General features: G+C 55.1%; 1 protein-coding gene across 1 annotated transcript; it reads right to left on the bottom strand.

The window, feature by feature from the left end:
- Positions 1-1,631: 1,631 nt before the first annotated feature.
- On the bottom strand, positions 1,632-21,140 carry SLC6A7 (solute carrier family 6 member 7). Its single transcript, XM_066343138.1, has 14 exons — positions 20,767-21,140; positions 15,310-15,493; positions 13,568-13,699; positions 13,177-13,411; positions 10,988-11,126; positions 9,284-9,418; positions 8,322-8,425; positions 8,086-8,210; positions 7,299-7,411; positions 6,875-7,006; positions 6,285-6,384; positions 6,000-6,100; positions 5,265-5,432; positions 1,632-3,359 (listed from the first exon to the last, which is right to left on the bottom strand). Exons 1-14 carry the CDS (start codon positions 20,797-20,799, stop codon positions 3,150-3,152), a joined length of 1,911 nt encoding a protein of 636 aa, XP_066199235.1. The 5' UTR covers positions 20,800-21,140; the 3' UTR covers positions 1,632-3,149.
- Positions 21,141-22,110: the final 970 nt, after the last annotated feature.

Genomic DNA, 22,110 nt, shown 5'->3' with positions numbered 1-22,110 from the left:
AAACCGGGCCGGGGAGGGCAGGCCAGGAACCGCAGGCCCAGCGGCAGGGTGGTGAGCATGGGAAAGGGAGGCAGGAGGAAGCAAGGCAGGAAGGTGAGGCAGGGGCAGGCGAAGCTGGGGATGGTCTGCAGACTCCTAGGATCCCCCGATCGCAGACTCAGAATCCAGGGAGAAGCCTAGTCTCCTAGGATTCTCCATTTCTCTCTCCCAAGATGCGGCTCTGTGAGGAGTACAGACAAGGCCCTGGTGGCCTGGGCCTGGGATCTGCCCGAGAGCTAGCAGGAAGAACTAGGGACAGAGGCACGGGGACAGGGTCACTCTCAGGGCTGGTGCCAGGGGTTCAGTGAGCAAGGCTGGGTGGAGCCTATCCCCTGGGTGTGGGAAGAAGCACCATAAATTCTGAAGTCCATTCTTATATTCTCTGCAAATTAGCAAACCCATCTCTCTTCCCCCACCTAAAGCCCCAAACAAAGACAGGTGGGAGGGGGACCTGGCCCTTTGTTAAGGGAAATTTATTAATATCCAAAATATGCAGCATGCAGGCCCTTCCTCTCACCCCCAATCAAAGCTTTCAGCAAACACCTGGGCCTTGCATTTGAAAGACTCTGAGGCTCTTTTATATGGCAAGGTCCTGCCAGGAGGGGGTGGGGAGAACCAGGAAATTCTTCCAGCCTGGGAAACTCTGGGCTCCTCCCAACCCTGGTCCCCCAGCTCCAGCCTCACCTGCAGAGAAGGCAGAGCAGCTGGAGAGGGAGCAGGGATGCTGGCGGGCCCAAGTCTGTCCTAGCTCCGCCTGCTTCAGCTGAGTAACCCTGGCCAGTCTCTTCACCTTGGGGGGCCTCGGCCTATCCATTTGTATAATAGGGAACTAAGTGGTCTTTCAGGGCCTTCCTCATCTTCTTCATCATCCTTCATCAGCCCTGCCCACCCGCCACAGAGAAACGAAGTGTCGGAAGCCAGGAGAGCCAGGACAGGAGGCCGCTGAGTCAGTGTCCCTAGCTGTCCGACGGGAGTGGAGAGCCCTGTGCTGCCCACCCCGGGGCTCTCAGCAGTAAGGACACAGTGTCAGGAGGACGACCTGGTTGGGTTTTAGAGCCCTGTGCTGCCCACCTCGGGGCTCTCAGCAGTAAGGACACAGTGTCAGGAGGACGACCTGGTTGGGTTTTAGAGCCCTGTGCTGCCCACCCCGGGGCTCTCAGCAGTAAGGACACAGTGTCAGGAGGACGACCTGGTTGGGTTTTAGAGCCCTGTGCTGCCCACCTCGGGGCTCTCAGCAGTAAGGACACAGTGTCAGGAGGATGACCTGGTTGGGTTTTAGAGCCCTGTGCTGCCCACCCCGGGGCTCTCAGCAGTAAGGACACAGTGTCAGGAGGACGACCTGGTTGGGTTTTAGAGCCCTGTACTGCCCACCCCGGGGCTCTCAGCAGTAAGGACACAGTGTCAGGAGGACGACCTGGTTGGGTTTTAGAGCCCTGTGCTGCCCACCTCGGGGCTCTCAGCAGTAAGGACACAGTGTCAGGAGGACGACCTGGTTGGGTTTTAGAGCCCTGTGCTGCCCACCTCGGGGCTCTCAGCAGTAAGGACACAATGTCAGGAGGACGACCTGGTTGGGTTTATTAACAATAAACCAACAGAACACAGATGGGTTGGAGAGACACCAGGAGAGAGATGGGCACGGAGGCTGGCATAGCTGCACGTGGGCGCCCTGCACGATGCCCGAGATCATCGTGTCCAGGAGACCTGCTCGGGCGTTTTCACACGCCACCCTCATCTCTCAGGGAAGGAGGGACCCAGGGCAGCCCTCCTGAGCCTGAGGATTGAAGCTACCAAGGCTTTTGGGGTGTCAGCTGCCCTCTGCTCTCTGTCTCCACCCTCATGCCTGGGCCCAGGGACCACGTCCTGGGGCAAAATGGGCAGCATCAAGACCAGGTGGCCATATGTGCGGACTATGTCTGAGCTTCCTGGTTGCCCTGCTCATCCACAGCCAAGGCCGATTTCCCAGCAGTGCCTGGGGCTGGAGGACACAGTGAGGACCACTAGGACCCGGGAGAAGGGAGGAGAGGCGCCCTGGTCTTGACCATGACCCTCGTTCCCACCTCCAAAGCTGTGCAAGTCAGGCACCTCTCCCCTCTGTCCTAATCATGCCCAGGGCTCCTTCCACTGCGGGCCGTGCTTGGAAGTGCCACGTCCCCCTTCTTCCTCTCCCCCCACTTCTATCACCTTAGCTCAGGCCACCAGCCCCTCTCGCTCGTCCTCCACAGGCCTCTTACCTCCACCCTGTCCGCTCTAAGCCAACCTGCACACCAACCCAGAACAACAGTCTATCGAAAGCACAAACAGATTATGCAAATCCCCTGCCCACCCCAGGTCCCTGGCTCTCTCTTCCTAGTGTTTTTCATTCCCAGTTGAACCCAGTTGTGACCTGGTAACCGCTTCTCCCCCCACTCTTCCTGCTCCTATGCCCTTGGTGTCTGCCCCAGGCAGCCAGCCTCCTCCTGGCCCCAGGGGGGAAGAGGCTGCATTCCCGTCCCGCACAGCAGGGTCAGGTCCTCGCCCAGAGGCCTTCTCTCCCTCCAGAGCCCTCGGGTCCCACCTGCTTCAGGAAACCTGGCCTGCACACATGGACCCACAGGGGTCTTTCTCCCACTTGACTTGCTAACCCTCGATGCCCAGGGCCTGGTGGGCCTCGAGATGCCCTGAGTGTCCCTGCCCGGCTCAAGACTGTGGCTGTGGAGAAGGGTGCGGGGCAGGCTCCCTGAGAAAAGGGAGGGGCCTGGGCCCTGAACACAGATCAGAGGGTGGTACCAGCTGCCACATGAGAAAGGGAGCCGGCTGGTCAAGAGGCCCGAGGTTCAGTCCCTTCTGCCAGGAGACCTCGGGCAAGCCCTCCTCCCTGGCCTCAGTTTATCCATCTGTGAAGTGCGAGCTGAGCTGGACTGTTCCCAGCTTTGAATGTGCGCGCGCTCGTGTGTGTGCGCACGCGCGTGCGTGTAGGGGGAGACAGGATTCAGGGGAGGCAGGAGCTACAAAGGACTTGCACTGGGGACTGGCACCACCATGGCAACCCCCACAGCCTCAGGCCTCCCAGAACCCCAGAGGGCACTGCTGCCTTCACACCAGGCAGGACATCCTGTCCACCTCCTCCTGCCTCACATCATAGACTCCTCCTCCTCAGCAATCTCGCGGTCCACCTCGATGGCGGTGTTCTCGAAGCTGGTGATGCCCCCGTACTTGCGCATGTGCACCATCAGCGGCTTGGGCGACTGGCTACCAGCCAGCGTGGCCACGTACATGCCTGTCCGGTTCTCCTCCAGCGACGGGCCCCAGTCCATGGATGGCCGGCTGGCCTGCTGGAGCCTCTGCAGCAGAGCAAAGACGGCGGTGAAAACAGCCGGGGCTAGCGGAGTGCTTCTTGGGGCCGGGCACGGGGCAAGGACCTCCCCACATTACCTGATTGGTCCTGGCAACAGCGCCAGGGACAGAGGCACCATTACTCACCCCGGGGAGTGAGTCACATGCCTCGATGAGACTCCTGCTCTGCCAGTCACAGGCTAGGTGGCCTCTGGGCCCAGAATTTAAGCTCTGTTTCCTCATCTGTAACTCGGAACTCATGATGCCGAGTTAGGGTTGTTGTGCAAGTGCTGGGAACAAGGTAAGGCCCCGTAGCTGGTGGCTGTGGTTATGATCACTTGGCCGCCAATACCGGATCCCACTCTGGGCCTCTTCCCCTGAATGCTGAGTCCTAAGGAGCTGGCAGCTTTGGGGAAAGAACCGTGAACTGGGAGAACTCGGACGGGAATTGCTGCTGACCTTCCAAGTTGTCTGACCGTTCCCTCTCCAAGCCCCAGCCTCCAGGACAGGCGGGAGCTGACTAAGAGGATGACTAAGTCCGGGTGTTCTAGGGTTCCTTCTTCCTCAAACCACATTCCCTAGGTTCTCTGCCCTGAAAGGGAGAAGGGCCCCAGACCCTTGAAGGGGGAAAGATAACCAATGTCAAGTGGAGCCCATGGGGTGCAGAGTTGCTGGAAAGAGTGCAATGCCCTGGACAGGGGTGGGGGCAGTAGTGTGGCCGGTGCAGGAGGTCTGGTTTGTTGGTTATTTGGTGCAAATGTTCCCACCACTGTCATTCTCAAGCTACCAATGGTTTCACAACCGGCTAGCAACATTCCTGAATATTTAACAATTAGTTCTCATGAGGCAGTACTGGCTGTGGTGTGGGGGTAGGAGGTGGGATCCCATGGCTCTCTTTAGCTCTGCTCACTATGACAGCCTCTTGCCACCAGAGGACTCCACACCCATGGCCTCAGAGGTGAAGGGCTCTGTATAAAGAGGGCACCCGAGGCTCAGAGAGGGTCAGGATCTCTCTGTGATCACACAGCATCACAGCAAGCCTATGGGCCGCAAAGGGTTACTATTCCTCTCTTCTAAGGTCTGCAGATCCTTCTGGGTCTCTCCACAAAACCCTGGCCATGAGAAGCGCTCATGCCATCACCTGTGGTCCATAACAGGGTTCTTAGACACTGGAGGAGGGTGACAGCCCAGCCCCTGGGGTCCCTCAATATTGTCTTCTGACCCTGCGTTCCATAGGGAAGCTCTGGGCTGGTGACCAGAGTTTAAGTCCTGACCCTTGCCTGACTCACTGTGGGACTTTGGGCAAGTTCCTTGTCCTCTCCCCAAGACTTGCAGACATCAGCTGATATTGGTGGTCTTTGGATTGAGCCCCCCCCCCCCAGAGACCCTGTGTTATATGAGGGGCCACAGGGAAGGCCCACCGAGCCTACCTCAGCCCATCGAGGTCTGAGCTGATTCAAGCTCAGGCTACTGGTTAGAAAAACTGCTCTTAAAAGAAAAAGCCTGGTTGAAAGAGCCTGCAGGGCCCCGGATACGCTCACCACCCCCAACGCCATGCCTCTCCAGCCGGCTGTGAGCAGCTGGGGCAGCAGGGCAGTCAGGAGGCAGAGCGAGGCTTGGGAACCAGCACTGTGAGCAGGGAGACAAGTTCCCTGTGGAAGCACAGGAGGGCTCCTGAGGTTCAGAGAAGGGAAGGGATTTGCTCCCAGTCACACAGCAGTGGGAAGCAGAGCAGTGGCTGAACTCCAGCACCCCCTGTGGTCTGGGCGGTGTGGCCACAACCCACTTCTGCTGGGGAAGGGCTCTGAGCCTTACTCCAGGTGCAAATGCTTTCTGTGTTAGCAGGTGGGCCCCGGGCCAGGCCACAGGTTGGGAAGGCTGGGGGTAGGCAGACAGGGGGGTGGCTGACTCACCTCCCAGAGCGAGCCCTCCTCTCGAAGCACAGCCACCAGCATGCCGGCTGGGATCAGGAGACAGGACAGCAGGCCCATCAGGATGCCCAGCAGCTCGGCCCAGGCTGGGAAGCGGTAGCTGCCGTACACTGAGGGCTGGTACTTGATGATGCTATACACCAGCAGAGCCTGCAGGAGGGGGCTCCCAGCATCACCGTGGGCCTTCGGCTGGCCCCAGGGCTTAGGACAGCCCTGGCCTGCCAAGGCCCGAGTTAGCCCAGCCGAGACACCGATTATGAGACAGCCCAGTCCTAAGTGGTACCAGAACCTGAGACGGTACTTCTTTGTTTTGGAGCCTTGGCAGGGCCTGAGCTAGCTCTGCTCTACGTTCACCCAATGCCTAGGCCTGAGACAGCCCGGCTCCAAAGCACCCTAATTTCTGAGATGGTCTATCCCAAACCTGTTCCAGCTCCAAGGCTGAGAAAAGAAAGTCTCAAGGCCCCAGCCCTTAGGGCCAGAGGCCTGAGAAAGACCCACTCATCTGTCAACCAAACTCAGGACTAGGCCCAACGCAGATACAAAAGCTGGAAGCATGAAGGGGGCGGGAGCTGACCTGATCCTGGTGCCCAGCCTGTCCCTCAGCCCTGGCAGAGGTCCACTCTAGGCCAGGGCAGCCCTACCAGACTGAATGCCAACAGGGGCCCTGCTCTCAGCCCCGGGCCCCCAGCCAGCAGCCCTCCCTCCCACCCCAGTTACCAGGAGCGTGGCCGGGGACAGGAACAGCCAGCAGGCCCTGAAGTAGAGGCCCGGCTTGAAGCCCAGCATCATGTGGATGTCTCGGCAGAACCTCTGGATGCCTGCACCGGGGAGGACAGAAGGATGGTCCCACCCACATCCCCACAAGCACCACAGCCCCTCTCCAATGGCCCCCGCCCAAACCGTGGCCCTTGGGACTGGGGACCCAGTTCCTGGGGGTGCTTCAGGGTAGATTTCCATCCCACTGCAGGGAGCCTCCATTCCACCTCCCCCGGCCCCTCTCACCATATACCCGGGTGACAGCGAGGCATGTGGTGATCACCACTACCATGAGTCCGAAGCTGGCGCTGTAATCGTCGAGAAGGACGAGCCAGTACATGCCCCCCTGGAATACAGGTCACAGCACTGGGTCCCCTCACCGCGGCCTGGTGCCCTGCTGCAGGCCTTCTCCAGGCAGGAGCAGCCAGACCGGTGGGAGAGCAAGCTGGATATATGACCACCGTCTATATGACCCTTGTCTACCTGCCCAGCCCTCTATCTGCATCACCTGAATCGAGGGTCCTGGTAACCCTAGACACAGACCCCCATTTTATCAACGGGCTAACAGGCTCAGGGAGGAAAAGCCACTTGTCCTGAGCTCACTCAGCAAGTGCAGGGGTGAGGTTTGAACCAGGTCTGTCAGACTCCAAAGCCAGGACTCTGGGTCACAGGCCAAGCTGCCCCTTGGAAGAGAGGGTCTAGGGTGGTCTAGGTTCCTCCCAAAGAGGTAAAAAAAAAAGCAGGTGGCTCAGGGAGTGCCCAGCCCAGCCACAGACATTGCTCCAGGTGTCTACCCAGCCTCGCCTATCAGCCACCTGCCCTGCAAAGCCACTCACGTCAGTGGTGAGGACCAGCCCCATCAGGTACATGGCCAGGCAGATGAGCCCTGAGAACACAGCCTTCTTGGGTCGTAGGTAGTATGGGAACTCATCTGTCACAGCTGTCACAATGGTCTCCAGAAAGGCAAACTGTGGAGCGGGGGGGAGGGTCAGGGTTCTTCCTCCCCTCCTCTACAGATACACACAGATACGCACATATCACATTCCAGATACTTCCCACACAGACACATAGATACACAAACATCACATACATCACACAGACACACACTGACATGCACACAGAAAAACACATATCACCCTCACAGACATCACACTTAGACACAGATACAGTCACACATATCACACATACACAGATACACACACACATACACACACACGCCACACATGCCACGAGGCACCCAATGGTGTGGACGAGGCTCACCTGACTGTCCAAACCAAGAGTCAGCAGCATGAAGAAGAAGAGGAAGGACCAGAAGGGTGACAGAGGCAGCATGGTCATAGCCTGTGGGTAGACGACAAAGGCCAGGCCAGGGCCTGGGCCAAGGGCACACAGGGTCAGCAGCCGGGGCCACACGGCAGGCCCCCACATACAGACTCAAATACACGTGATCGCTTACACCCACTTGGGCAAACCCTAGGATGTCCCCTAACTCCACACTTCTGATACTTTCTTAACTCCTACGACACCTGCCAGGACATTGTCAGTGCTCAGCAAACATAAGTTGATAAAATAAATGAGTTCATAATTATACATGAATAAACACAAGACTAAATATAACACTTCATTTGAATACACTTATGTACACAACCATTTGGACAATCTCACTAACACACACACTTAAACACAGCCATTGGCACAAGGCACTGATTCACAAGATCACTCACATGATCGATTCGCTTGCACAGACATCGATACAGGATATGACTCATTTGGACAGGCAAGGCGAGTTACCAAGATGGAATGAAACATAAGGCAATCTTGTACTGAAGTTCATTTATCTCCAGACATAGGTTAATGCACACTCATATGCACGTGGCCACCCAGAGACAAGCTGGGACATGTTTGTCTGTGTGCACATGAATGCATGTGGACACACACTCCACATACCCATCCACACATAGGCTGGGTCCACACATAGGCTCACTTTCCCCGCCCCAGCTGTACCTGACACATACCCTGGCCCACCAGACCTGGGCACCCCACTCACCTGCTTTGGCAACTTGGTCCACAGGCACACCCAGCTCCTGAGACATGTAGCCCAACACGGAGAAGATGGCGAAGCCAGCCAGGATGCTGGTGATGGCGTTGCCCAGAGTGACGATGAAGGTGTCTCTGCCGGGAGAAGTCCAGGCTCAGGCCGAGTGAGCCTCACCCCATGAGGCCCTCGCTGGCTAGCCCCTCACCTCCCAGCCCCGGCTCTGGGGTCCAGGAGGCTGCACTGACCGATAGATGTTCTGGTGAAACGTGTTGTAGGAGGCAAAGGTGAGGAGACCCCCGAAGCCCACACCCAGGGAGTAGAAGATCTGAAGGGCAGCTTCGATCCACACCTGCGGCAGGAAGGAAGCAGATGGGGGCCAAAGAGCAGCGGCCGGCACACCGTGTGTCGGGGGACCAAAGAAACAGGAGGAAGGAGGCAGGGAGAGAGCCATACGTCCAGGGACGGCGTGGGGAAGGGCCTGGCTCACAAGTGATGTGGGCTGGGGGCAAACCCAGCATCAACACTTACACTGGGCCTCTCTGGGCCTCAGTTCCCCCATCCAGGATCTAGAAGGTAATCCCTAAACTTGGCTTCATTCTGAAGGAAGTGGTTCCTCGTGTAAATGTTTCAGTAAATTCACATGGACAACAAACCCATGTAACCCCTAGACTTTGTTCCTGGAGTCAGAGGGACCTGGATTTGGACCCCAGCTCTACCAATGTGTAGCCACATCACTTCTCTGGGCCTCAGACCTTTCTGTAATGAGCGGGGAGGAATAGAGTGGTGGGAAGGATTAAAGGACTATGTAGATGCAAAGTGCTAAGAGCAGGGTTGGGCACAGTCATTGTCAATAAATAAGAAATGATAGCTGTCAGCACCACTGCTGTGACTGTTAGTACTGCTAATGCCCGCCTGGGGGTGTTAGTACTACTAATGCTCTCCTTGGGGTTTGCAGTCAGAGGGATCCCAGCTCTGTCACTCCCTAGCTGTGTGACTGTAAGCTGATCACTAACTCTTTGGGCCTCAGTTTTTAATCTGTGAAATGGGAGAATAAATCTCTACTTCATAGGATTCTTAGGAACAATAAATGAAAAAGTGCCAAGCACAGTGCCTGGTACTGGAGGCTCCCCACATCAGGGATTCCTCCCCCCTGCCCACTCCTTTCCACCTTCCAGCTCAGGCCTGACCCCAGCCCCGAGGGCCTCACCTTGGAAGACAACAGGTGGTGGAACTGGGGGGTGAGATAGAACTGGATGCCCTTCCAGGCCCCTGGGAGGGTGACTCCACGGACCAGCAGCATGAGCAAGATGAGGTAGGGGAATGTGGCCGTGAAATACACCACCTGAGAGAGAATGAGTGAGGCTGGGAACTGGGGTGACTTCCTCCACCCTGCTCCTCTTCTAGAAACCCCCATCTCACTCCCAAGCCAGGAGCAGCCCCTGACCTATGATGCTTCTTTTTCATCCGTCCCTTTCTCCACACCTTGATCCCATCAGCAGAGTCCTGTTACTGCTTTCCAAGGCTGTCCCAAAGCCAACCACTCTTCCCAGTCCAGACCACCATCACCCACCCCTGGAGGTTAGAAGAGCCTCCTGTGTCGTGTGTCTCCTCCCCCTGGAAAACGCACTCCACAGGGTCATCAACCAGCATGACCATCAGACTCTGGGTGTTCCTAGACTCCCTCTGCCCTGCCCCCGCCCGTTCCCAAACCTCCAGTCATCCCCAGCGCCCAGCAGACACCGTGAGTTCCAGGCTCCCTCTGCCCTGCCCCCGCCCGTTCCCAAACCTCCAGCCATCCCCAGCGCCCAGCAGACACCGTGAGTTCCAGGCTCCCTCTGCCCTGCCCCCGCCCGTTCCCAAACCTCCAGCCATCCCCAGCGCCCAGCAGACACTGTGAGTTCCAGGCTACTCACTGCCTCGGCTTGCACGTGATTACCTCTCCTCTCTTCCTAAATGCTTTCTTCTCTGGCTTTCTAGTCTTTCTTTTAATGCTTCTCTTCCAAGTGGACAGACTTCTGAGCATTATCCCAACACATTGTGGAGGGACAAGATCTAATTTATAAGTGATTGCGTAAACCATTCAGGGTTCCAAGTCCTTCCAAAACAGCTTGATGGCCTTCCCGCCCTTCATAACCTAAAGTGGACACCTGTGGCTCTGTCTGCCAGCATCCCGTTGACGTTCTCAGATAACGGTCCCCTGACTGTCCCGAGCTGGGGCTGACTCCACTCTCTGCTCCAGGGGTGGGCACGTGACCCAGCACTAGATAGTGACCACAGTGGCTGGTTCAGGGATGGGTACAGTGACCCAGCTTGCCCAGTGAGGCTCACTTCTAGAATTTTGCAAACTGAAGAAAGAGAACCCTTTACTAAGTATGTAAAGTGTAGCCCAGAGCTGCTGGGGCAACCACATAAAGAATGAAGCCTGAGCAGGAAGCCAGTCCAGAGGAAAGCACTGCTGAGAGATGGTGAGAACCATGGTCCTAATAACACTAACTGAACCCCTAGATCCAGCCATGCCCGAAGCACACACTCTGGATTTTCCAATTGAGTGTGACAGCCTGGTTCTGGTCACTTGCATTTCCAAGAGCTCTGACTCATATAGCCACCCTCCAACCATTCAAGAAACACTTGCTAAGACTCTTCAAACCCTGGGAAAGTATACAGACCTGAATAACAGATAGGTCCTGCCTGGGCAGGTTTCTAGTCTAGTGAACAATCCTAGCCACTGCCCACCCTTACCTCCACATCTTTCTTCAGGTAGTGTCCCCCTACCCCCAGCTCCATGCCCTTTCCCTTCCCTTCTTCCCAGCTGAAGTCTACTCAACCTCTTAGGTTCAGTCCACATCCTGCTTCCTCCAGGAAGCCCCCGCCCCTCCCAGCCCCTCAGGCCTCCGCGACCCCCAAACCTCACCTTGCCTGAGGACTTCACACCCTTGAGGATACAGAGGAACACGATGATCCAGGCGAGCAGCAGGCAAAGGCAGAGGTTCCAACGGATCTCCCCGGGACTGCCGATGCCCCGGCTGCCTTGGATGTGGAGCACGTAGCGGCTGTGGGAGACAAAGGTCCGAGTGTCCGCTGGTCATGCTGCCACGCTCCATCGACATGGAAGAAAGCCGTGACCAGCCTGCAAGATGATGCTGGCTAGTTTCCATTTGATTCTGGTCTATTCCCTGACCAGCTCTGCACCCAGGAGACTGGCCTCTACAGACCCCATTGCCCAGGCTGCCTTCCTCATCAGTTTCCTTTTGGGTTTGGCTAGCTGGAAGCAACAGCAGGAGACTGGAGGGTGAGAGGAGTGAGGGATCAGGGTATTTGCACACACACGTGTTACATATATATGCACACATGCATGCACATGCCATCAGAAAGCCTGGCTGGAACTGCCTTCTTCCATAGCTAGCTCTTGCTGGGCAGCCTTTCCTCCAAGGCTCCAAATCTCCCTGGTTCCAACACCACTGGCCCTCTGGCTTGCCTCCTTGGCTCAGCGGCGTTACAGCTGGTGTTCTTGCTAGTTCCTGGTGCCTCACCTCTCCGTGTGGACTCCCTCACCTCTGTAAAGTCCCTCATTAAGCTCCCTTTGCTGAAGCCTTGTGAGAGTGCTATCTGCTTTCTGCCAGCATCCCCACTGATGCAGTGAGTTGTGCTGTTTCCATGGAGACCCCTGGCAGGTGCTGGACCCCACATCACTGTCTTTGGCTTTAAGCTGCAGACCCAAGCTGGTCCTTTCTTACTGGTCCGACATGCCCCTCCGTGGGTGCACACACTTTGGATGAATTTTAGATGGACAAATGAATGACCTGTATAATAAATGTAGGTTGGAGACCAAAATATTTCAAGACATGGAATCTGCCTGACCAGGCGGTGGTGCAGTGGATAGAGCGTCAGACTAGGATGCGGAGGACCCAGGTTCAAGACCCCGAGGTCTCCAGCTTGAGCGCAGGCTCATCTGGCTTGAGCAAAGCTCACCAGCTTGGACCCAAAGTCGCTGGCTTAAGCAAGGGGTCACTCAGTCTGCTGTAGCCCCTTGTCTAGCACCTCCCCAGTCAAGGCACATATGAGAAACCAATCAATGAAAACTAAAGAAGTGAATGAAAACTAAAGGAGCCCCTGTGCTCAATGCCACAACGAAAAATTGATGCTTCTCATCTCTCTCCGTCCCTGTCTGTCTGTCCCTATCTATCCCTTTCTCTGACTCTCTCTGTCTCTGTAAAAAAAAAAAAAAAAAAAAAAAAAAAAAAAAAAAAAAAGACATGAGGTCCATTTGGGGGAATATTCCTAAGAGCATCCTTTGGCAGGTGAAGGGTTGGAGGTATCTGGTCTGTGTCTTCCGCTCAGCCAATGGTCCCTACCCAGGGACCAGGCTACTCTGTATGTTCTAGAACAGGATCAGCGGCGTTACAGCTATTTAGGTTACAGAATTAGGGTTACAGTACTTGGTTCCAATACTGCTTCTTTTACCAAGTACTGAGCAAGCTCCTGGGTTTTCTCAGCTATAAAGTGGGCTTTCAAGACAGGCTGATGAGTAGTAATGTCCTGCCAGCCACCATTCAAGATTGCTCACAATGCACCTGGCTTTGCGATAAGGGTTTCACTTGCATTATCTTGTCTTACCTCTTCTATTAAACTAATCAGAAATGGTCCTTCCTATGTGGTCCTGGCTGATGCTACGTTCTTTACCTACCAGTATAGTTGATGCTCAATAAATACTGACTGAAAGAATAAATACTGAAAGAATGAATGAGTGAGTGACAGATAGGATAACATCCTATGAAGTAGGGACTATGATGGCTTTCATCACTATTATCAGCTAGCATTTATCGAGCACTTGCTATCCACCAGGCTGGATGGCAACATATACATGCCGTCTTTCCTTTAATCCTCATGGCTGCCCTCTGAAATGCTATTATCACACCCATGTTAAAGATAAAACATCAGAAGCCAAATAAGTTGTTCAAGGTCATATAGCTGGTCAGAGCTGGGATTAGAACCCAGAGTTCACCTAACACTAGCACCTCCCCGGTGAATGCTGGGCCCCTTGGGGACTCGGGCCTGTTCCCGCCCTCCCCCCAGCCCCCCGGGGCGTGGGCCCTCCCAGACCTCCAGTACTCCTCACTGGGGCTGACGGTGCCGGTGAGGTTGAGGGGCAGGGCCCCGTTGCCATCCTTGGAGCCCCTGTGCTCAAGGCAGAGGTCCGTGTTCCACCAGTTGCCACAGTGCTCCCAGGGCAGGTCGCGGGTCAGGGAGGCGAAGAGGTAGAAGAGGACATAGGCAATGATCATGTTGTAGTAGATGGCCACCAGGCCCACGATGAGCAGCATGGCTGCGCCGGCGCCTGGCGTGGGGACAGGGAGCTCCTCTTAGGCCAAGGCCTCTTGCTGGCCAGAGTGTGTCTCCTCCGGGAAGCCATCCTTTCTGGAGGTTAAAGAGTGGGGGCAGCCACCCTGCCTCCCCCAAGCTCAGAGCACCCCGGGGCCCACAGAGGCCTCACCTTTGAAGAGGGGGCTGATCTTCCAGACAGCCAAGGGCCCCAGGCTGGAGAACTGGCCCAGAGAGAGCTCGAGAAAGAAGAGGGGGATGCCGCAGATGGCCAGCATGAGGAAGTAGGGCACGAGGAAGGCACCTGTGGGGGGGGGGGCGGGGTTTTAGAGGGTCAGCTCCCCTGAAGCCCAGCTCCACCTGTGACAAGGAGGCACTTTTCATGTGGCTTAGAACTCTTTTTCTTTCCTACCATTAATCACTGAGGTCCAAGGGGAGGGCAGGGATTCGCTCACCTTTCTGGTCCCAGGGTCCAGACCAAGTCTGGGCTCATAACAGCCACTGAGAGAGTAAATGAGCAAGTGAATGAACGAAGGAGTGAATTCCTTGCTGAAGGAAGTGCAGACTCCTTGGTGCAGAAATCAACTGATTTCCCTGCCTCACCCCTCCCCACCTTGCCACCTCAGATACTCCTGGTCGCCACCTGTGGTCCCGTGTGCCCTGTGTGCCGAACATCCTTACCCCCTTTCTCCTCATTGGCCGCCAACTCTTTTAGAGAACCTCCCACCACCATATGGCTCCAGAGGGACTGTCAGTCACACTAACCACCCCTGCCCACCTCCTCATGGGCACACATCCCAAGTTGGACCAATTAGAGACCTTCCCTGCAATTCTATGAATTCAGAGACAGCAGTTCTGAGGACCAAGCCATTCCAGTGTTGTCTCTGGCCACACCAACTGTGAGGAGGAAGCTTGTCTTACGAAAAAAAAAATGTGGTCAGCATATGGAGGGAAAAAGAGTCGGAAACTGGGGGTGGGGAGAGGGCAGAAAGAACTAAGGATATTGTGAAGTTTCGCGAAGTTCAGAGGCCAGATCTAGCCCTCTGCTTCCCGGCTGTATCAATTTATCTGTCCTTGCGTCATTGAGTTTTATTTGGATTCTGTCACCCTGCCAGTATGCGCTTCTTTAACGAGTTTGGTAGAGATGACAGGAGATACGGAACGCCGGTGGGCGTGCACAGGTCCTGCAGAAGATACTCCTTGGGTGGGATGTTGGGTTGGCCATTGTGTGACCTTAGACAAGGACTCGGGCGTCTCCAAGCCCAGGCTTCCTCATCAGGACACCGGTGCCCACCCAGGAGGGCTGTCGTCAAGGTTAAATGAGACACACGGAGAGCACCACGCCTGGGGTTGGCAGATGGTGGGTGCTCAACCCCAGGCGTTGTGAATAAGACTTAGAACAGTCACTTGATGGAGAAGCAGGAACAACAGAGAATTTGTTTAAGATGGGAGAGACTCTGTGTTTGCAGTCAGAATGGAAGGAATCAGGAGAGGAGGACAGATTGAAGATTCACGAGTGGGAATTATTGATAGAGCAGGGTTCTGGAGGAGGTGGCGGGTGGGGGTGAGAATATTGAGAATACAGTGATCACTGACAGGCAGATACAGCTCTTTATCACGAAGCAGAGGCAGACCTCTGCCCATCACTCAGGGACAGGAAGTGCCAAGGCTGAGGGCTCACTGTGTGGGCATCCGTGCTGGGAACAAGAGAAGGAGGAGGGGCTTGCGTGATGAAAAGGAGCAAGGCAGATGAGCTCCCGCTTTTCAGCCTCAGGTTGCTATAAAAACCACTTTCAACTAACTCTGCTCAAAGTCAAATAGGAGACAGTGGCTAAGGCCACTTTAAACCTCAGTCTACCTGGAGCCTTGACCTATCACCCGGCCACCCCTCAGGCAGGACCTTGAGGCCTGTACCTCCTCCGTTGGTGTAGGCCCGGTAGGGGAAACGCCAGACATTCCCCAGGCCCACACAGTAGCCAATGCAGGACAGCAGGAAGTCCAGCTTGCCTGTCCAGTTCCCTCGGTCTGCAGCAAAGTCCACATCCAGGTCTACATCACCCTGGTCGCTGGGGGTCATCAGCAGGTCTGGAGTGATGGGCTGCCAAGAAGAGAGACCACAAGGGTGAAAGAGAGGTGAGGCCAGGTTGGAACTGTGGCCACCAATACAGGGACGTGGACTTGAACAGCACTACGTGAAAGACATTCTACTGGTTCAGATGATCAGTTTCTCTCCTCTGGGCTAACACGATCCTTGGGATTTTAAGTGACTGCAAACTTATGAGACCAGCAGGGTGGCTCAGACAGTAAGAAAGCCACCTTGATTTTAGTTTGACTAACACAGAGGTCAAATCAAGGGGTCGTCCTATTTTGCAGATGATGACAATGATAATGATCTTTACGATAGTCACCATGTACTAAGCACTTACCACGTGCTCACTGCATAAACATTTTACTCATGTCACCTGATTTCATTCTCAAAACAACCCTATGAGCTAAGTATTCATCTAAGCTCCATTTTAAGTATAGGGAAAGCTGAGAGGGTCAGAGAGGGATCCTGGCATACCCGAGGTTTTTACAAGGCTGGCTAGTGGCAGAACCTGGTCTCAAACCCAGGGCTTCCCAACGTCTTCAAACACCAGTGCTGAAGTTTTGCTACTCCATTCTGGGCACCATATTTTAAGAAAGAGACAGTTTGGAGCTTGATCAAAGGGCAGGCGGTCAGACAAGAGGTTGTTCAGACAAAGTGGTTGCATGAGGACAAGAGGAGGGAGCTAAGGACCCTGAGTGTAGAACTGAGGGGCCTGGGGTTCCCCTGAGGGAGGCATTAGATTTATGTTCCAGGGGGACTACGAGCACTGTGGGTGTTAGTTCATGAGCAGGAAGTCACTACTTAAGCAGCGATCTGTCTCACAAAGTTATAATCTTCCTGTCACTGGAGGACAGATGCATGCACAGAGGGGGACGGAGGCCAGTTGTTCCCTGAGGGCCCCTCTCGCGATTCAAGGAGGGCAGGGAGGTGCAATGGGCATTCTCCCTTCAGGCTGGGGCTAGGAGATGGGTCAGCTGCTTGGAATCCTGGTCCCAGTGGCTGTGAGTTAGCATGTCCGTGGGCGCCTGGGCTTAGGGTTTGGAAGGAAGCCCAGAGATCCCAGGACGACCACCTGGAATTCAGACAGCAGTTTCCAGAAGCAACTCCAGGAATGGGTCAGGAGAAAGGGCAGTCATATCTTTCTTGCCTGACGCTGAAAGTCTCACCTTGTGGCAAAATAAGATGGGACTGTCGGCCTAGTGTGCAGAGGACCCGGGTTCGATTCCCAGCCAGGGCACACAGGAGAAGCGCCCATTTGCTTCTCCACCCCTCCACCGCGCTTTCCTCTCTGTCTCTCTCTTCCTCTCCCGCAGCCAAGGCTCCATTGGAGCAAAGATGGCCCGGGCGCTGGGGATGGCTCTGTGGCCTCTGCCTCAGGCGCTAGAGTGGCTCTAGTCACAACATGGCGACGCCCAGGATGGGCAGAGCATCGCCCCCTGGTGGGCAGAGCGTCGCCCCTGGTGGGCATGCCGGGTGGATCCCGGTCGGGCGCATGCGGGAGTCTGTCTGACTGTCTCTCCCTGTTTCCAGCTTCAGAAAAATGAAAAAAAAAAAAAAAAAAAAAAAAAAGGATGGAACTGCAGAGGTCAGTTTTCAAATACATCTATGGTTTTCAGAGAAAAAAGCATTCCCTGCTTCCTGCTGAAGAACAGTCGTAGGAAAACAGTGATCCCACTGGAGTGGGAGTCAGGAGGCCCCAATTCTAGGCTCAGGTCTGTGCCAATTCACTGTCTGACTTGAGAAAAGAGTCTTCTGAGCCTCGGCTTCCCCACCTTGACACTGGGAAAACTGGATAGGTCACTGTTTCCAAAAACACGCCCTTGGACATTCATAGGTGTTCAGTGCAACAAATGATTCTTGATTTAAAGATTTTAGGGGAAACTGGGTTAACACAGATAAAGCAGGTTTCTTTTCTACAGGCCTTGTCATATATTTTAATAGACCAATAATGCCCTGGCCAGATACCTTGGTTGGTTAGAGTGTTTTCCCAAAGTGCAGAGGTTGCCAGTTCAACCCCATCAGGGCACGTACAAGAACAGATCGATGTTCCTGTCTCTCTTTCGCTCTCTCTCTCTCTCTTTCTCTCTCTCTTTTTCTCTCTCTCTTGCTATCTCCTTCTCCCGCTTCCTCTCTCTCTAAAATCAATAAAATAAAAAACATAAAAAATACTAGACCAATATGCACTGTGACTCTCCAAACAGGGACTGGAATAGACAGTATTTTCCTATCCTATTTAAGAAAAGGGTTTCAAGGCGCTGGCCTGCTAGGATACACTTGGGGAAATGCAGGTCTAGACAATTTCTATCTAATAGTTTTCTGGCTTTGATTTATGAGGCAAGATTCACCAAAGAGACTTCACTGGAGACCTGTGCAATAGCTGAGGACCAGCTCAGACTTACCCATAGGGGCTCAGGAAGCAGCTATTAACCAGGTTTGTGTTTGCCCTTAAAATTGCCCTTCCTGGCATCAGACCAAATAGGTGTCTACACACAAATCAGGTAGTGACAGAAAAGGCTTTGCTGGGGATTTGTCATATGAGCATTGCTGGAATGAAAGGTGTGTGTCACAGGACTGGAGGTGTCTGGCTGTGGCGACAAGGTTGGTGCCACAGGCTCATGTGGCAAAAATAGGGTAATAGTGTTGAGTTGACTCTCAGTGATAGTGACCACCATGGGGGTGATCCTGAGGCTGGCTATTAGACTGAGAAGTAGTGGTAACCAGGACAGCCTGGCATGCTTCTGAGTGATGATGACAATAATGAAGAGTGTGAAAAAGCTGCTTTTCAAGTCACCGGTCTTCCGGGGTTGGAACAAATATGTGTCTGGTGTCCTTTAGCTGTGGTCCCAGGTGGGCTGGGGTTAGGGTAGCAGAGGCTCTCAGACCTATCTGCCACCTGCCTCTTCCCCTAATGTCCCTTCTCGGAGGTTCCCTAGCATCAGTCTTCTGCAACCACTCCCTCCTAGGTAAGATCCAGGAGGGATGGAGCAGTGCCAGTTGACACTGGTACTGGTTTGGTGGTAAGGTAAACTTGTCACCCTGTGACACCCTCCACCCCACCCCCACCCCCACACAGCCGCGTCCAAGCCAGCTGGCAGAAAGGCCGATAATAAGGTTCCACTGATCCCTCCTGAGAAACTGCTGCCCTTTCTGTGTTCACAGAGCGGGTCCTAGCTCTCTGTTTCCATGGTGATAAGAGTTCCAAGAGCAGGCTGCTGCCTGTTCTCCGTCCCCCTCCTCCCCCAATCAGAGGGAAGCCTGTTTCTTCTCCAGGGGCAGGGGATGGGGTCCTCAAAAGCTGAGGCCATGTGAAGCCCACCTGGAGCCCCCAACCCCACCATGGAGTGAATCCCAGGAGGCCGGAACAGAGAGGATGGAACCAGTCAGAGGAAAACAACCAAATCAGTGGAACGGGGCTGGGAGCTTAACAAGTCAGTTCACACTTTTACCTGGGTGTGAGGCTCCCACCCCGGATCGGATCGCCCCACCACCCACCCAGAGTCACACAGGAACACACCTGAGTTCGGCAGACCTGCACCCCCCCTTTCGGGGACCAGCAGATATAGGTCACCAGCAGTGTCAGGGGCTGGGAGAGGTAGGACTGCCCAAGCCAAGGCTCTCAACCTTCTTCAGGATGAGACAGACAATAGGAATCAGGAACCCACATTCATCATTGTGCAGATGAGGAAACCGAGTTTCGGGGAGGGGAAGGGATAAGCCCAAGGTCAAACAGTAAGTTAAGGGCAGAGCAAGACCAGGACCCAGACCCTAACTCTCAGCCCAGTGTTCATTTCTGAACAATGTTGCCCCTTTGCTGATACCTGGCATTTCCTGCCTTCCTGCCCCCTTCTCCTTCAGACCAAGGGAGGATACCCCGAGGCTAGGCGACCCCTCTCCTGTACTGCTGGTCCTAGGTTGCTCAGCACACCTTCAGGAAAGCAGTAAGCTGCACTTCTCTGTACCTTGGTTCTCTCGTTTATGAAGTGGGGATAATGAAACCTAGCTCCCAGAATTGTTGGAGGATTATATGAGATAAGACTTCACAGAATACAGCTATTTACTTAATGTATAGCCCTGTGGCAGTGAGGGGCAGGGGTTCTTGTGGGACAGAAAGGAAAGGAAAGAGAGGGGGAGAATGGGAAAGAAGCAGACAGGACTCAAAACCTGAGAGACCCACAAATGGCCCCAAGATGTCACTCAGGTCCGGAATAAAAAGGACCCACTTATCACAGGGGTTCCCTGCAGCTGCCCAAGGGCAGGGAGTTTGAATGAATGGGGGGAAGGGAGGGCTCAATAACACCAGCCCCTGTGAATAGTTACCTCACAGCACCTGTGACAGGTGCTGCTTTGCTGCTCCGACACTGGGGATGGACAGGCAATGGTCCAGGTTAGAGAATGGACTTGCCCAAAGCCACAGGGTAAGGAGCATCTGCAGAAGTAGTACCCTGGAGGTCTGACTCCTTGGCTGGGACAGGTACTTTTAAGCCAAAAGCCAGAAACCTTGCCCCAGTACTCTCCCTCCCCATGCCCGTCCAACCCCACAGGACAATATGGGAGGGGCAGAGGTCTGAGCCCAAAGCCCCGGGCACACATATTGATAGATTTGGCTGCTCTCTCATGCTAGCTCCCACCCCCATATCCCTTGGGTCTGCAAGTTCCTCACTGCTTGCCTTTGCCTCTTTCTTCCCTGCTGAGGGACAGCCTGGGGTCTTAGCAGGGACACTGAAGCTGCTAGGGGAAGGAAGGGAGTGGGGAGGAAGCAGGTGGTTGGCCCTGCAGGCAGGAGCTGGGGCTGGAAAGCCTGGACCCCTGCTGGATCCCGAGCCTAGGTGCCCAGAGGGGACCGGCTGACGCCCCCACCCACCCACCTACCCTGAAATTAGCTCAGCTCAAGGCTGGCGCTCAGCTATTCTAACACCCACCACCCCCCAATTAGCCCCTGGGGGAAATGTGCCCAGGATTGGAGAGAGGTGGGTGCCTGGCCCCAGCCCCCGTCTCCCTCCCCCCACCTCCTGTCTTCTGGAGCCAAAGACACCTGTTTCGAGGATCTGGCCCAATGAACCCCAGGCCCAAACACACTACGTCCGGATCCTCAGACCCAGGGGGTGGGGTGTTATGAGGTGGCACAGACCGTGACCCCGCCCCTACGTGCAATCCAGCTCAGCCCGGCCTCCCCCAGGAGCTCTGAGCCGAGTCCAGGGGCCCTCCCTACGCCGCCGGGCCCTCGATGGGGGTGGGCCTCTGCTGCCCTCTCCCAGGTGCGCCCGCCCGTCCTCGGGCCGTACCTTTCGGAGTTGAGCTCCCTGGAGCTTCTTCATCTCGGAGGACAGGTGGCTGGGGCCGCCCGGCTTCCCTTCAGCGCAGAGAGTGAGCGAGAGAGCAGGAGATGTGCTGCGGGCCGGCGCCGCGCCTTTGCCCGGCGGCTCCCGCGCACCGGCTTGCGGGGCGCGAGCGCAGGCGCTGCCGTCTGTCGGCTGCGGTGCGGGGCGCGGGCCGGGAGCTGCGAACGCCTGCCTCTCCCTACGCAGGGCTGGAGGCTGGGGAGGGCTGCGCGGCTGAGCCCGTTTAGAACCTAGACGGATGGACAACTGAGGGGGGGGGTGCGCGCCCCCTCTGCAGAGCTGCGATTGGAGGGGCCAAGCGTGAAAGGAGGGGAGAACCTGTGACCGAAATCCTTGGAGGTCTGGAGGCCTCGGTCACAGTCTCCTCCGTGACCTTGGGCAAGTAACCTGCCCTCTCTGGGCCTTTCTTTCCCCAGCTGGGCAATGAGGGAGGCAGGCTATGCTGGTGCATCCCAGGGCCTCCCCTTCTTGGCTGTGTGACCTTGCCCGTGTTGCTTAACCCCCCTGGGCTGCCACTCTTTATTTGGAAAATGGGGAGAAGAATCAATCTTACTTTCTTTATGAGGATGGGAGGAATTTAGGGAAATAGTGCATGCTTCCCTTCTCCCTCCTCTCTCTCTCTCTCCCTTCCTCTCTCCATCTCTCTGAAAATAAAAAAGAAATTAAGCCCTGGCTGGATAGCTCAGATGCTTGGAACATAGTCCTGGAGCACAGAGGTTGCCATTTCGATTCCCCAGTCAGGGCACATATGGGAGCAGCTTCATGCTCCTGTCTCTCTCTCTCTCTCTCTAAAAAAAAAAAAAAAAAAAAAAAAAAAAGGTGAAACAGGGAGGAGGACAAAGAGAGGGGACAGGGCAAGCACCAGTATGTTGTGATGGTTTGTGACTTTGATCATGAACAGCTGGCCTCCTCTCCACCAGCAGTATGACCTTGCGGAGGCTACGATTATATGATTGCACATCTGTCAAATGGGCCCTCAACCAGCTCTTGTCTTGACTGACCTCTTAGAGCGTCGTGAGGGTCTGGTGAGCTTGTGGCTAGGATGGGAAATCATTAGCTATAGGCAATGGTTTGTGGGACTGAATCAGCATATGTTAGTGAACCTGGCTTATACATTACAAGTTGTACCCGTTTCTCTCTGAGAAGTGTCCCAGCTAGAATGCTATTTCACAGGGTCACGCTCCCATCGGCCAATGTGGGGAGACCTTTGAGGAGAGTGAACATAGGTGCTGCTGGCTGCACCCCTGGAGCCTGGTAGGAGGGGGAGAAGGGTTCAAATCAAAGTTG

The sequence above is a fragment of the Saccopteryx leptura genome, chromosome 6 (genome assembly GCF_036850995.1).
Source record: "Saccopteryx leptura isolate mSacLep1 chromosome 6, mSacLep1_pri_phased_curated, whole genome shotgun sequence".
NCBI lineage: Eukaryota > Metazoa > Chordata > Mammalia > Chiroptera > Emballonuridae > Saccopteryx > Saccopteryx leptura.
Note: the sequence above shows the minus strand (reverse complement) of the source record. Positions and strands in the feature narration are given on the sequence as shown.

Bases quoted from the DNA above. Each gene is read 5' to 3' on its own strand.
- SLC6A7 (XM_066343138.1), bottom strand. From the start codon at position 20,799: ATGAAGAAGCTCCAGGGAGCTCAACTCCGAAAG. The intron at 13,412-13,567 runs GTGAGGCCTCTG...TCCCCACGCCAG, and splicing joins GATCAGCCCCCTCTTCAAAG to GCGCCGGCGCAGCCATGCTG. The intron at 7,007-7,298 runs GTGAGCCTCGTC...CCCGCTCCACAG, and splicing joins CTCTTGGTTTGGACAGTCAG to TTTGCCTTTCTGGAGACCAT.